The sequence below is a fragment of the Stegodyphus dumicola genome, chromosome X2 (assembly GCF_044657685.1).
Source record: "Stegodyphus dumicola isolate Sdum_Otavi_A_Nest chromosome X2, ASM4465768v1".
In the NCBI taxonomy this organism is placed as follows: domain Eukaryota; kingdom Metazoa; phylum Arthropoda; class Arachnida; order Araneae; family Eresidae; genus Stegodyphus; species Stegodyphus dumicola.
Window position 1 is genome coordinate 24790664 of NC_140781.1, and position 16191 is coordinate 24806854.

Below are 16191 nucleotides of genomic sequence, written 5' to 3' on the forward strand. Positions count from 1 at the left end.
CATTTCCCTAATTGTCAGTGCCAGAATAGTTAAATTTTGTAGCGCGCGTGAAAGAATGCAAATTTCTACTTTGAAGGAAGTATTTAAAACCCGGGTTTCGGTAAGAGAAAAAGCAGAGTTAGGCTCTGGCCGCCACCTATGCCGTAGATGCGTTTGCTTATTGCTGGTTCAAGTGGCTTAAACTGCATTTATTTGCTGCCACTAGCTTCGAAGGGTTTTAAGTTACGGGATCTCGCTAAGCCCTGTAGTCTAGTTCTATCGTTTGTTAATATCTTCAAAGTTTAGTTTCGTTACTTTATTTTCAGTTACCGCCCAAGCAGAGGCGAAGTTGTTAGCATCGAGTTGACGCATTGTAAATTTTCAAAGATGTAATAAAGGGTACTTTAACCCTTCTCTTGTGTAGTTTACTCCTACTCCGATTTTCATACAGAAGTTTATCCACTGGACTCTTCTTTTAAGCCAAGCGTTTATTTAGGAGTTGAAAAAATTTATAATATTCACCGAATTTTAACAAACTATTTAACGGATCCAGGATTCTAATATTTATATCCCAAGAGTGGGTTGGCATAATGTTTACTTATTTATTTTTATTTAAAGGATATTATAATGATTTCCCTTTGAATATTCAAGATATAGCATAAACAAAAATATTTCTCACGTACCTTCTCCTGAAACAGATAAGATAGGCGGCAGCTTTTCGACGCCGTCTTTGGTGACAGGCGCAACTGTTGACTGTCGTATTTCACCCGGAATAGCACCAATTGGAAGGAATGGCCTTCTTCTCAAAGAATCTGCATGTATAGGTTGTCTTCCTTTACCACGAAAATGATGCTCCTCCTGAGGAGTACCTTTTACCCCAACATGATTTATTGCCGGTTTTTTCTGAGTATCATCAACTTTAGCTGGAACTTCCTTAACGCCCATAGGTTTGAATGATGGCAAATGAAAGTTGCTCTCGGGATCAGATATTGCCTCATTCTGAACTCCTTTTACGCCTGAAGGTTTTAGAGATGGCTTTGATGTTTCTTCTTCTGAGAAATTTGTTGAGGTAACCTTTCCATCCAAGATGCTGCTCTCCAGTAATGTCTGAGTTGTCACTTCAGAAGAAATTTCAGTCACATTTCGCTCGATGTGCTCTTCCAGTGGAACATGTGTAGTAGATTCTTTCACGTAAAATTCCGTTGTAGAAGACGAAGAATCAGGCGACACTTCAGATATGGAAGTTGCAGAATGATTCTTTTCAGAAACACCTCCTTTTACTCCAAAGCCTTTTATTGCTGTACCTGATGAAGGTTTAACGGAGTAGTCATCTATAGGGGTTTTGCTTGTTATTTGAATTTCTTCCACGGAGTAGTCATCTATAGGGGTTTTGCTTGTTATTTGAATTTCTTCCACGGAGTAGTCATCTATAGGGGATTTGCTTGTTATTTGAATTTCTTCCACGGTGTAGTCATCTATAGGGGTTTTGCTTGTTATTTGAATTTCTTCCACGGAGAAGTCATCTATAGGGGTTTTGCTTGGTATTTGAATTTCTTCCACTGTGAATGAAGTTTCTTCACTGTCATTAAATTGGTCTCCAGAGTCATCATCTGATTCAGAAAGAACCGCTAGTTCATGCGGGGGTGGTCTTGTAGAAGATACAGTCTTCGATCCTCCTTTGATTCCAGACTTTTCCCCTGGTTGAGGTTTCGAAACAACTTTGTCCGAATTTACGATTTCTAAGCTGGATTTATCTGTTTGAGCATAGTCATCCGTTAACAACTGTGTAGTGGCTTCCTGATCATAAGATAATTTTGATGGTGCATCTTTAACACTTGATGATGGAACTCCAAAGCCTTTTATTGCCGTACCTGATGAAGGTTTAACGGAGTAGTCATCTATAGGGGATTTGCTTGTTATTTGAATTTCTTCCACGGTGTGGTCATCTATAGGGGTTTTGCTTGTTATTTGAATTTCTTCCACGGAGTAGTCATCTATAGGGGTTTTGCTTGGTATTTGAATTTCTTCCACTGTGAATGAAGTTTCTTCACTGTCATTAAATTGGTCTCCAGAGTCATCATCTGATTCAGAAAGAACCGCTAGTTCATGCGGGGGTGGTCTTGTAGAAGATACAGTTTTCGATCCTCCTTTGATTCCAGACTTTTTCTCTGGTTGAGGTTTCGAAACAACTTTGTCCGAATTTACGATTTCTAAGCTGGGTTTATCTGTTTGAGCATAGTCATCCGTTAACAACTGTGTAGTGGCTTCTTGATCATAAGATACTTTTGATGGTGCACCTTTAACACTTGATGCTGGAGAATATTTTCCTGCTTCGATGCCTTTTTGTGATGATCCTTTGATTCCACTATTTTTGATTGGTGCAAGTTCTGTTGATACGTCTGCTGAAGATGCGAAAACAGTGGTGAAGCTTAAAAATGTTTCGGGGTGGATACTTGAGCTTTCCGGCAATTGTAATACGGCTGGAATGAAATGGAAATAAAAGAAAGTGAGCATACTACAGTAATATTAATAACAATAACATAAGAATATTATTGAATAAACGCAGAATGCTTCTATTTATGTCATTTGGGCAATGCTATCTAGAACGTTACTGAAAACACTAATGCTATATTATGATGTGTTGCCTGAGTTCCAATTAATGCAATTTTTAAATTCTTATGTCTTACATTTAGAAGACTATTTAACTTATGCATAGGTTTTAAGAATTAAGGTATACAGTACTCCCTATTGTTTAATACTATTCTAGACGACATTGATATTGTTACTACCATTAAAAATGAGCTCCGAAACTCATTTTTGTCTTGAAAATAGTGAAGCATGCACGTACTATATATAAAAGGAAAGTGTAATATAAAATAAAATGTTTTCATTTATGTGAAGGTCTATTCGTGTTAAATTTTTAATAGTTACGTCATTTATATTATTCAATGTGATAAAACTTAAATTTGATTTATTTACATAATTTAAGTATACTTAAATCATCTTTTGACATTAATGTTAATAAAAATGTGACTCAGTGTATGTCAAAAGGCGGTATAGATATCGTTTGGTTAGGAGCATTAAGTTATTCTGTGCAGGTGCACCAAACAGTATGGTAAGTTAACATAGGAGACTTATATAGAATACATAACACTTATAACGTTTCATTTAGTTTCATTAACCAGCTATTTTATGCTAATTTGCCTTTTTATCCTTCTCTTTCCCCATTTTCCGGCCAAATGTAAATTTCTAGATTATTTAGGTTTTAGGTAGATCGGGTTCCGCCTGCTGAAAGCCGCGATGCTACTTTGAATCTCTTGAGAGAGATATTTTGCACGTTGCTTTATTTCCACAATCACGCTTGTCATGCTGACTTTAGGTCAGAGCCAACTTGCGCATTTTGTTAACTGTGTTAGCCATTGGGCTAACTTACATTTATTTAGTTAAGCCGATTTCATTACCTTTGATTTAAGCCATAAATGATGGCTATTCTGTAAGCAAGAGCAATGCGCCGATGCCTTCTGTTATTTGAGCTAAATAATCCTCTAAAATATTTTATTTGATTTAAATAAAAGGGTTCCTTGCACCCTTTCTCTTTCTTTGTGGTGCTTTACAGGACATAGTAATAATTCACTTAAGATCTTAGAAGTTTCATACATATATTTTGCTACCAAAGAAGACGAAACCTTATACACTATCTATGGATTAGAAGCTAAAGAAATATTCTAAGTATTTCAGTCTATTTTCTCATTTATAAATGAAATTCATGGTTTAGCTCTTAAAAGATAGGTTTCAACTACAGGGAATTTGAAGCGGTCCTTACAGGTATGCAAATCTTAAAAATAGAACGTTTTTTTAATTCCTTCCTTATGCAGTTGATTTAATACAATCATTAAAAGCATCATTTACTTATGATCAACAATATATATATACATATATATGAGAAAAAAACTTATGTTGTTGACTGGTAATTAACTATAAGAAAGCACTGCAGAAACAGTGAAAGAGCAGCATTAGGAATGCTGTACTTACGACACTCATATCTGTCTGGACAACACTGATCTGGTTTTGGTGGAAGAGGTTTACAGTCATCGCCAGGTGCTTGGCATTCTTGTATAGCACAAACAACTTCGTTTCTCATGCAGTAGCAATGTTCGCAAGGATTAGTAGAATTAACAGCTGCCCCATCTTCTACAAAAGTGCCATCAGGAAGATTGCAGCCTTCTGTTTACGGAAATAAAAGCAAAAAATTAGTTTCAAAATTTAGTAATTGCCAAGAATTTCGTCTAATTTTTAGGTACTGAACTAAAATATTCAGAAAACTGTAACAGCTTCTTAAATTCGCCATATACTTATTTACTGAGCGATATGGAAAACGAATGACAGCGTACATACTTTGCCCAAGTTTTTGAGTATTTCCTTAATCGATTACTTTTATTAGGAAACAATCTATGTCATTGAGTAAGCAGTTTCTAAATTATCATTCTTAAGTTTTCATTTAATAAACGATTTTAAACAAACGATTTTATTACCCTATAAATTACATGCTGTCGTAGAGGGCGCTGTAGCGATGAGATACTAGTAAAATCTTACCATAAGCGAACAACTGATTTTTATTTATTATTCAACACGTCAAATAACAGTTACAACATTGCCAATTATCAGCCACTGCTCAAATACGGCCCTTGTTAAATAAGGGCTCCACTGAACGTAATAGTATTCTGAGGAATGTCAGTACACGCCATACGATATTGCTAAGGATTTCATATATATGTAAATAATTTTAGTGAAATTATATGGAAAACTGTAGTATTTTTTGTGTAACGTGACACTAAATGCTTGAAGGAGACTATGCTTTGCCGAAAAAGTAAGATTACACAGACGAGTCTACTCAACATTGAAGTAAATCGCCAAGCTGGTGGTGACTAAATTTTTTCCACCAAACTTAGCAAGAGCGCCAAACTGCCAAACATGGCGATCATTTGACGACATTTTAGTCCGGTCCCTATATAACTGTAACTGGTATTGATCCAATATTGATTAACCCTTTGCGGCACAGTGTGTCCGGTCTGGACACACCTAAAAATTTCCTTCTGTACGCACCGAAAAATTGAATGAAAAAGGATTTATAGGTTACTCTGAACCTTCTTTATTTATAGTAGATGGCAGCTCAACACAAACCAGTCCATATATTTTAGCCATGTTTAGTTTTTAAGACGCTCATTTTTCAAAGAAATATTCCAGATTTTTTTTTTTTTTTTTTTTTTTTTTTTTTTTTTTTTTTTTTAGGGTATAAAAGGAATTGTTTGAAAAGAAATTTCTATGTTATTTTTTGGCTGTATGATAATCTCCTTATTCTATATTAGTTTTAAATTTTACCTTGAAATCCTGCCTAAAATCAAACGACGAAACCTAGGTGTGCCCAGACTGGGCTCACCGATAATCTAGGACAACTGACTGTCTGTATTCTTTATTTCTTCGCATCTCATCGGTCAGCTCATTGACAACAATGCTCGTTTCAGCACTCGTTTCGAAGCTCTATTCAATCAGTGTGCCACTTTGGGCACACCCACAGAATTAAAACGATAAGTGCCACCTTCACAAAATTTTACATGCGTACTCCTCTAGACCTAATTAGACTGCCTACCTTTTTTTTTTTATAAAAATTCCAACTTTAAAAGGTAGCGTGCCGGAAAGGGTTAATTGGTAATTGATCCTTATATGTAACTGTAACCGTATTCGGCCTTCATATACCTTACAATAATTTTGAGAAGTGAAGGTACTAGAGATTTCTCGGCAGTCGGGAGAAAACTATACAAACCGGAGACAGCATCAGTTTCTTAGTTGTTAGTTCAGAGCTGATTTCGGAGTATTGAGATATTCGTATTTTATATACATTTTGCGTTGCTTTGTGTTTAACGTTCTTAGATTGAAGTGTAACTACTGATTGCGTCTGTGATTCTGCGAAGAGCTGTAAGAGTGCTTTTGGGGAAAGTTCCAGAACTGTCAAGTGTTTCTTTTGGGAAAATAATTTTTTTCAAGCTATCATCGGTTCTGTGTGCATTCAATCCATTACGAACCCCTACGCACGCAACAATATTATCAGATATATTGTTAATAGCCTTTTCAGTTCCAGTGAGTTTTTTCAGTTCGATTGAAGTGCCGTTAACGTGCTTAAAACACCTTTTGCTTAACGTACCTCAATAAGAAACTGTAGAATAATAGTTCTGAAACTATAGCAACATAGTTATTGAAACTATAAAATATTCTTGAAATAAATTTAAACAGCGATAATGCGATGCTCAGTCACCTAAATAGGTTACTTGGTCACCTAATGCATGATGCTAACTATATTATGCGAGTCAAAATACACTATGAACGTGATGGTAACCTATGTCTCCTTCGGCAGTGAAACTGCAATCTGCTTAATCCATCCCGACTTATATGTGATATACTTTAAAATTTAATTAATTCTGTAATTAAAAAAGTATAAGAAATTAAACAGTAATGAGTTATAACAAGCAACAAGTTTATAATAAATGTACCTGGCGCTTATAAGATAAAACAAAAGCTTCGAAATACTATTACTTATTAATTTAAATTCAGCGCATTAACTTCTGCTGAGAAAACTGTTTTAAGTGTCGAGAGTGATAAAGGTTTCCCTTTTCAGCGGAAAGAGAAATCTTAAAATATTTCTACCCACTCTGAATATTTGACTTGGAACATTCTTCTTTAAAAACTATTATCATGGAACACTTTACACATTTATTACATAATTTATTTCCAAATTATTTAATTTTACCTGCTAGTTCCTGCAGCGTTACACCAGGAGGAGCTGTGGTTGATTCTTCATAAGCTGAATAAATAAATTGAAAAAGAGAAAAATGTTATTTATTTTCCTATAATATAAAATCAAACAGAAGCCCAAGAATAAATTAAAAGCGAGCAACTTACTGCAATTATACCGGCAAGGACAGCACTGACCCTCTTTGTAAACAGGCGAACAACCTTCTACTTTGAGTTCACATTCTTGCATTACACATGCTGTACTATTTCTAATGCAGTAACATACTTCGCATGGTCTTTTTGGATCCCGGGGTAACTGTGCTCCATCAGGATAATATTTATCATTCAAATAGCATCCTAATAAAAACTTATTGATTAAAGAATGGTAAAAGAATACAAAATGTATTCAGTACATAATGATAATAAGATCTGGACTATGAAACAGTATCAGAGGAAGTTAAATCTCAAAATTAATTTTCCTTCACAGACATCTTCAATAAATAATATCACCGAAAATTAAATTTATGCTATGTAGTGAGCATATAAATTAAATTTGATGTAGCATAATTTTATTTCTTAGGTCAGTGGTCTGAAACTTAAATTGCGCCGGGAGGGGGGCGAATTCTGTCTGAAAACAGCTGATAGGTCAGAATATTTTTTTAGCAAAATTTAAAAACATTTTTATCAAAATGAAAAATAAAATTAAATAAATCATATATTTCACTTCAAAGCATTCATAAACAATAGTAATAACACAAAAGAAAAATTTCAAATTTATGTTTATTTTTTAACCTGAAGTCTAAAGACTAGTAGCTGAAAGTAATTTGCATTGGTTCTACTTTAACGCCTTTAAAGCATCAATTTATGAAGCCGGATACATCACAAATCTCGGCGAACTGTGTTCAATTTGATTCAATTCATTCTATCTTTTTTCCTTCATTCGCTTCGCAGTTGCGAACATTAGCTCAGTCGGTATCTTTATCTCTCTAAAACTATAAGCACAATATTTGCAACGAATTATATAGTTAAAATTTATTCGCTGGCCGCATGCGACGTGCGGTCCGTAAAATTAAGATCGCTGTCTTAGATAATTACATAAGAATCCATGTCTTTGATATAAATCTCGTTAAACATGTTTTTGATATAAATTTCGTTAAACATGTCTTTGATATAAATCTCATTAAGTGTCACGTGGCTATTAAAACGATCCTAATTATAGAATTCCTTCTTCTCATATTTAAGTACTTGTAAAAAGTTTAAAACTAAACAATAAAATAACCTTAGGCTTAGCGTAGATTTTGATTAACATTGTATCAGTTTCGAAGGTGAACACACGTAGGTTCATCTCTGTAATGTCATGCGTCTTCATGTGCCTCATAGAGAAATGATCCACCCTTCTTCGCATTTTTAAATGTTTATTACACACACAAAACTAAACACTAGACCACTAAAACTACACTAATAATAACTGAAATACGTGCATTTATTAATACGAGTTAATTTCGGTTTCACTTTAGCGGCTCCTATGAGCCTTTTCCTTTCTATAGTCTCTCTCTAGGTCTCCCTTCCGGAAACTAAACGTTTGGCGTCTCTCAGATTGAAAGTTAGCGCCCTCTACGTATGTCGTTGGTTGAAGTCACCCATACATCCCAATCACGTTCGTGGAGACAAATTTTCTTTTGCGTAAAATGTTTTTGATCCAGTGCGTTATTCAAGAGCCATTGCGAAGCAAGGATTCAGGTCTAGTGTTCTTTTTCCTACTTGGTTTAAATGCATTAATTAATATGTTATCGATGTTTGCTGATCTTCCTGGCAGACTGGTTAGCTACTCGTAATATAAGCAAAATTAGAGGAAATTGATCACAGGCTTTGCCGAGATTAGCAAAAAGGAGCGTAATTTTGTCATATAATAAGTTAAATAAATATCTGACACAATTAATTCATTTGTACCAATTTTTAACGAGAATTTTAAATTATAACTCTTTCAAAATTTCCTTAAGCTAGATTTAAATTTTCATTTCTAATAACTGTTATCAAGAAATAACTATGCCCCGGAACTGTGCATCTATTTATCTTTTGCAACGAAATCTCTGAACAGATCAAGGAACATTAAAAAGAATAATTAAAAGCTGTTTCTGAGCTGGTGCAGCCATCTATTAACAAGAATATACATTTTAATTATTGATCATATCTGGAGAAGTATAAAGTTAATGAACAGTTCAGAACATTCGACGCATCATTTTTTTTTTTAACGCGGTTGAAGAAAAGTTAGAATTAATGGTTGAAGCTCTTGAAGAATTAACCTTTCAAACTATAACACTGCAAATTTACCCATGTTACGCTGATCTTTGTTGCTAATTACTATGCATAACACTTTTTAGGGGCGTGTTCGTTTTACAACTATACATATGATATTTGAACATACATGCATTGCCACCTTTAGGACTGAGCTATAGAACCCTGGGATGCCTATATTTTCACAGATCTTTCGTACTTGTTCGATTTAAGTAGTTCTTTATATTTGTGAAAATCTTTATTTTATGACGAATACACAACATAATCCCACTTTTATTATTCATGATATTTAAAATGAGATGATATCCTTATCTTTACCCCCCTTTCCTGTCATTGTTTTGTCTAGTGTGCATTAATGTGATAAATTTCCCCAATTTAAAAGGCAGAGAGCGGCTAATGTTCTATGTTAAAGAATCCTGGCAGCATTTCAGTTTGATTGACTGAAGAATGGTACTCAATTTTAAAGGAATTATAAAATATTTGTTTCTATTTTTTTAATACTGTATTAAACTAATTTCAGAGTACTTTATTTATGAGAAGTCAGTAAATTTTTCTTATAAGTGACACATAAGTGATTGGTTTATTTAGATTTCTTAGGGGCACAGGTGTTAGGTTAAATTATTTGAATATGGTGAATATGAGGTTAAATTATTTAAATATGGTAAATATGAGATTAAACTATTTGAATATGGTAAAGCACACGAAGACTACCTAACCAAAGGGATGGATGCCTTCATGGAAGACATTCTAAGGGAAACTGGCACGTAACCACTTTACTCATTGAGAAAACTTAAAAAGACAACTATGCAGACAGCGCATTCGCTTAGAATTAGAAACCCGATTAATTTGCGGCCTTGAAAGATCAGCCTTTTAAAAAAAATTAAATTTTATTTTATTTTATTCATTATATTTTTAGTGGCAGGAGGGTTTGGGTTTATGTGATTACGGCAAAGCCTCGAGGGTTTTCTGCCTAAGGGGAGGAATGCATTCGTGGAGCACTTTCTAAGGGAAATTGGCTCGTATACATATGGGGAAAACCACGAAAACGTTCATGCAACCAAACGTTCGCAGGATTCGAACCTAACAACCTAACTACCAGTGTTCAGGGACTTTACCGTTAGGCCGCTGGTTGGCAGTGGCACAAGGAATAAAAAAAGGGGCACAAGGAATAAAAAAAAAGTGGCACAAGGAATAAAAAAAAAGTGGCACAAGGAATTTAAAAGCGTTTCATATTTTCTCTCGGAGCTCCATGGCTCGCTTTGGGATTTTTCCCTGCCTTAACAGAATATTGCTTGGGTGAGCATTTTATTGCACCTTACAACTATCTTCTCAAAAGTAAATTTAATTTTACAATTCCGTGCTCATATACTGAGTGACAAAAATTTGGTTTGCCCGTGTTTTTATGGCAAAAATAGAAGAAAAAAAGCTAAAGACAGGATTTCAACTCAAGAATGGTAGAATTTTAGTAAATTCCGAAGAAATTCATTTCGAGAAATAAATGTAGGCTTTAAAAATTCGAAACATAAAATCCGAACGATTGATTTCGTTACCTTTGACTCAAGCTACTACTCAATGGTTAAACATTCAAGGAAAAAATCTGAAGTTCATTTACCATTTATCTCCTTTCAGTCTGGCTCTGATTTTACACAAATTTTCAAATGATTCAGAGCTCATTTCTTCTGGAAATTGAAACAAAACTATCATAATACTCAAGTTTAGCTGAGCATGTCTTCGTTTAACACAAGTTTATTGCAATACATTTTGTAGCAAACATCTCCATAGAGAGAATTTCATAAAATTATTTTCAGTTGCGCCGTCAAGAAATGTAACTATTTTAGCATTACAAGAAACAGCGTAAATTTTGATTTATAATCAGAATCAGGTTTAAGAAAAAAAATAGTATTATAAAAATCTATATCTGATCAAGATACTTCGTCTTTAGAAAGTTCTGTTAAAAGTGCAGCAGTTTCTTCTGGTATACGTTCTAATTTCATGCAATTACGAATGGAATTTTCAGAGTAATAAAAACTAAATAAACGTTGGAACGTGTATCGCCAGCAAATCGCTCACAAAATGCTGTTGTATAATTATTCGGAGTTTTGGAGTAGGAAATTCCAAAAAGGAACTGTTCCTGGTCAGGATTCGAACCACAGATCTTCTAGCTGCTACATGGGCATGCTAACTATTTAAATCACAAGAGCACGCACGAGGAGATGCTATCATTCCTTACACTACAAACATATTTAAAATATCTAGGACAAATGTAAAAGCAGGTAGAAGGGACGGAAATAAGATGATTTTATAACAGGATATTTACGTTGACGTAGTACAAGCCGCTGTTGAGCAGTAGATAAATATCTGATAAAAGCATTCTGCTGTAGATAAAAGCATAAAGCATAATTATAAAAGTAGATGAAAGCATTTTTCTAGCGTAAATCTTCATTCTCAGGGCGACTTTGAGTAATATGCATCGCTACGTGAACACAGAGCGTGCTGATGTGTATCTTATCTATGAAGCAGTTGTTCAAAGCAGGTATTCGGATATCATTCTCTGTCCTTTTTTTGAGTAGTTAGTCCGTTTTAACCGCAACCCATATATAAAATGCATGCCCTACATTCGTATAGCGATACATATAGCTCGAAATTCGCTCGGAGAATGACGATTTACTTCAGGTAAACGCTTTAACTCAGGGGTTCTCAACCGGTGGTACGCAAGAGAAAAATAGGTGGTACGCAAAGAAGCAAATTATTTTCAACTATTAAATTCAAAAAAATTTTTAAGTTGAGATTTGTTCTTCATTACCCTCAATAATAAATGATAGTTAAATTGGTATTATTATCAGAAACATAACACCATTTCTGTGAATAAAATATTATAGTTACACAAGTTTAAAAATTTGCTATTAAACATTTACCTGGGTGCTGGTTATGCTTCTCATCATGGCTAGGGTCATCACATTTCTTCTCATTTATTACTAAAAATACAAATGTAAGAATGTTTCAAATTTATGATATTTATCAGTAACAGTATAAAAATAACAGTAAGAGCAAATTACACTTATTTTCAGAATTTATATTCATATAAAAGACATTCGTATATAGAAGTTTTATATTTAATACCCTAGTTATACACAGAGTTTTACACTGAGTTTAATACCCTAGTTATACACAGAGCATCGCTTTTCTAAATGAATGACATTCTGAAGCTAAATACTGCCAAGTTAAAAGCGCTAGATCTCTTTGATATCGGTAACTAAAAACTCACTTCTTAAATTCATTAGAAATTTCCTGTACACTTTTACAACCATTAAAAAATATAAATGTCTGATATTCAAAGCTACTCTTATATTTGTGATATATACTGTTTGGTATATGATTATAAAAATTGTTACCTTCTGGACACCAGATTTTTGGACAACAGTCTCCTTCGTCTCTTTCAATGATACACTCTTCACCCACAGGCTTGATGAACGGGCAAATTCTTAAGTAACACATTAGCATGCTATTGAGACACGTGCAGTTGAGACACGGTTCATTAGTAACAATCCTCTCGCCGTTGTCATAATGATCACTTAGGTAGTAACATCCTGGAAATAGTATAAAGAAATTTTAGTATTTCAGAAATCCTCATCTCATGAATCGCATTTTAAATGAATTAGAAACGCTGCTTACCTTTTTCTCTCGCCCGTCTTCCCAATGCGTCTTGCATAGGAGCTACAAAAAGGACAAATAAAGGTTAGCTAAATGTTAAATCTTAATTAAACATCTTTTAAATCTTAATAATTGTAACAATAGCTCTAAATGCACTACTAACTGGGAATATGCATATTTTTGATCGTATAATAAGTTTCCATAGACAAAATACTAGAGCGTGCTTATCGCATAAATTGCATATATTCTTTCTTTCTTCAAATGTAAATATGTAGTTTCATGCTGACAAGTGGTTATAACTTGTAAAGTCATTAGTTTTTTTTTTTTTTTTTTTTTTTTTTTTTTGAAGCGAGAAACATGAAAAATGAGCCATGCCTTCTGCGGGACTCGAAACACGAACCTATCGAATACGCGTCGGGTGTGCTCACCGCTACACCACGAAGGCATGCTAAAAGGAAGGAGAGAATACCTTATATACTCCCTCTTTTAAAGGACGACTGGAAATGAGAGGACCTAGTCGCCAAATCCTGGTGGTGAAGAATCATCATCCACTACTTTTTTAGTTCGGGCGTCACTGTAGTCTTTTTGTTTAAGCAGGAGACATGAAAAATGAGCAATGCCCCCCCCCCGGGACTCGAACCTGGACCTCTCGAATACGCGCTGAGTATTCTCCCCGTTACACCATAAACTAACGGCCATACCATGCTAATAGTACTCGTTCTCGTTCGATTATCGAGGTCAAGCAGCATCGGGTTCGGCCCGTACTTGGGAGGGTGACTTTATATATCTGCCTATTATTGGAGATATACACAACAAGAATTTGTTGTTCAACTTCTCCCATAACTCTTGTTCGGCGTGCCATTTTAACTTAGCATCTTCCTATTCAGAGCCCTTTCTGACCCACCCATTCTAATTAATGTAAGTCGATTGGTATGCAGATTGATCACTAAGAAGAGAGTTGCAAAAACGGAAGAAAGTTCTGCTCTTTTCGCCATCAACAGAAATGTTATGCAAATTAGAAAAAACACACTACTGAATAAAATTCGAGTATAAACGCATTTCAAGAAACTTCCTCGTTTTTCGGATTCGAACCTATGTGATTACAGGCCGTGCGGGGTCCTGAAAGAAACTGTTTATCGACAGAATGTACAAAATTCGTCTGAGCGGAAAGTAAGAGTAATAGAGCGGTCGCTGATGTACCTCGTGAAATCTTCTAAATTGTTGTTTGTCCTCAATAGTCTGATATGTTTGCGCTGTACCCTTCTATCGATTTTATAAATTTTCATTCTTTCTTATGCTTCCATTCATGTAGAAGGCTACCATACTATATACTGTTGTAAAAGAAATAAAATTTGCACTTTTTAACTTGTGTTTGTTGCTTTCTAAAGCCCCATTTTTATCTGGTAAGGAAAATCAAAATTGTTTTCTTCTGCTGCTGAAATTTCTTCCCAGTAATCTGAAATAGACTGCATACCAAGTTACATCGAAGTATCGTGATTAGAATGGATCTAGATTGGCACGACAGATATGACAAGGTATAGTCTTTAAATAAAAATCAACCGCAAAAGCTTTTGTCCTAATGTATTTTCAGAATTATTCCTAGTTCTGTTTTTAAACGCTTAAAGACTTCAAATAAGCTATACGATTTATTTCATACTCCGCTAAATAAAAGCTGTTCTCCAAGTTTTTTTTTTTTTTTTTTTAGTGAAACTTTTGAACTCATTTTGCCGTTTTTATTTGGCAAATGGAGGTCCCACGATAACAATATGATTCTCAGTCAGTCAATTGTCATTTCTTTTTTGAATTACAGCGCCGTACGTGAAATTCCATGACGGATTTACCTCTGAGCGCAGCTATCTGTCGAGAGGTGTAGCATTTCTTTGTGTGTAGGAGGGGGAGGGCTTGTTAAGGATACTGTCTTTGCGATTCCTTTCTCTGCTGATCTTCAGGCTCTTCGCAACTGCATCATCACTGTTGGGGTTCTGGTTGATAGTAATATGTTGGAAAGACATTATCGTATAGATGGCTTTCGTGTAAAGATAAATGGACACATTAAGCATTTATAAAATATGTTTAAGATGATGAGTTTGCCTACATTTCAGTATAGTAAAATTTCGTATCACTTGCGTAGCTTATTTGTCATGAATTCTAGAAATATTTCATGGAATTACGGATAATACTGTATATTGAGTGTCATTACACTCATTTAAAGTAAAGGAATAATTCAGAATATGAAACTTCAGATTTTATAAAACAAATGATTGTCTTAAAATTTTACGCTCTGGCATTTGTTTCAATATAGATAAATATACACGCAAGATGAATGACTAGAAGAAGGAATATAAGAACACAACTTTACATTTACTGTTCAAGAATCTTGTCTTCCGTATAAACAAATTATTTCTTATCTTTAAATTAAATAATATTTTGTTAATTGCTGAACTGTTTTATAGAAAGTGAATTTAATCTGTTTATCTTTTCAAACTCTGATTCTGCCGGAATCAAGTAATGCACAGCTCATAACTCAATGAGCTTATTTTAAAACTTCTATTAAATGGCTCGTAATGCAATCGGTATATTTCACTTTAATATTAATTAAAAATTAGTTTTTAAGGATTATTTTAATTTTCAATAGTTATTTTTTAATTTTGAAACTCTTCCCTTTAAATTCTTGTTTTCCACCTACAACTCCCTGCCAGAATGAGATTTGAATATCGCATTTTATGAAGTAGAGCAAGAATTTAACGGGAAGTTCAATCTTTCCAGTAGAAGAGCTAAGAAGTTATCAGTACAGCATGTTCTGCTTTCCGACCACGTCGTTGCTTTAAGTCTTATCTTACTACATACGGCCGTAATGTGCCTGTTGGTATTCGCCGGTGAGGTTTGATTACGGGCCAACTCGCTAAGTTATCTCTGTACAGCTTCGGCTAAAGTTTAGCTAGTTAGAATTGGTTTAGTTTCTTATTTTCTATCTTACGTTAAAGCCCAAGTGAAGGCTTTCCTGTAAGCTAGAGAGGAGCAATCTGTTAGCATTTCTTTGAGTGAATGAAAAGGCTATTTAACCCTTCTTTGTGATTAATCCTTGAGTGATTTAACCCTTATATTTCATAGTTGTAAAGAGATCAGCAAATAGTCGCTAAACACTTCCTTAAGGTTCTAGTAGCCAAAAACACGTAAATTAATTAGAACTTTATAAGTTACATTATTAAGCTATGACAACATGTACATTTATCAGAAGTACGCCTTTGATGTGGACTTTTAATTTCTAATTAATTATAATTCCTTTTTAATTTTCTATGCTTATGTAATTTTTTAAGTAGACTAAAAGAAAACGTTTCTCTGATTTAGAGTTAAATTAATTCAGAACATAGTACACAACACGCTTGAACATACTAGATGCTACAGAAACTGGCTCATCGGACTACCTAAGACGACAAATAGCGCAAATTAACAATGAACCCTCTGATAGAATAATTAGTT

The 16191-nt window shown here is 34.3% G+C and overlaps 1 protein-coding gene across 1 annotated transcript in view; it reads right to left on the reverse strand.

Annotated features, from left to right (window-relative positions):
- LOC118185053 (uncharacterized) overlaps positions 1 to 16191 on the reverse strand; it is an 88051-nt gene that overhangs the window by 36269 nt on the left and 35591 nt on the right. The window contains exons 3-9 of the mRNA XM_085809513.1: positions 12733 to 12774; positions 12453 to 12647; positions 11976 to 12035; positions 6934 to 7122; positions 6782 to 6835; positions 4012 to 4203; positions 663 to 2459 (exon numbers count right to left, since the gene is read on the reverse strand). Coding sequence (XP_085665639.1) covers positions 663 to 2459; positions 4012 to 4203; positions 6782 to 6835; positions 6934 to 7122; positions 11976 to 12035; positions 12453 to 12647; positions 12733 to 12774 — 2529 coding nt within the window. The remainder of the gene's footprint in view (positions 1 to 662; positions 2460 to 4011; positions 4204 to 6781; positions 6836 to 6933; positions 7123 to 11975; positions 12036 to 12452; positions 12648 to 12732; positions 12775 to 16191) is intronic.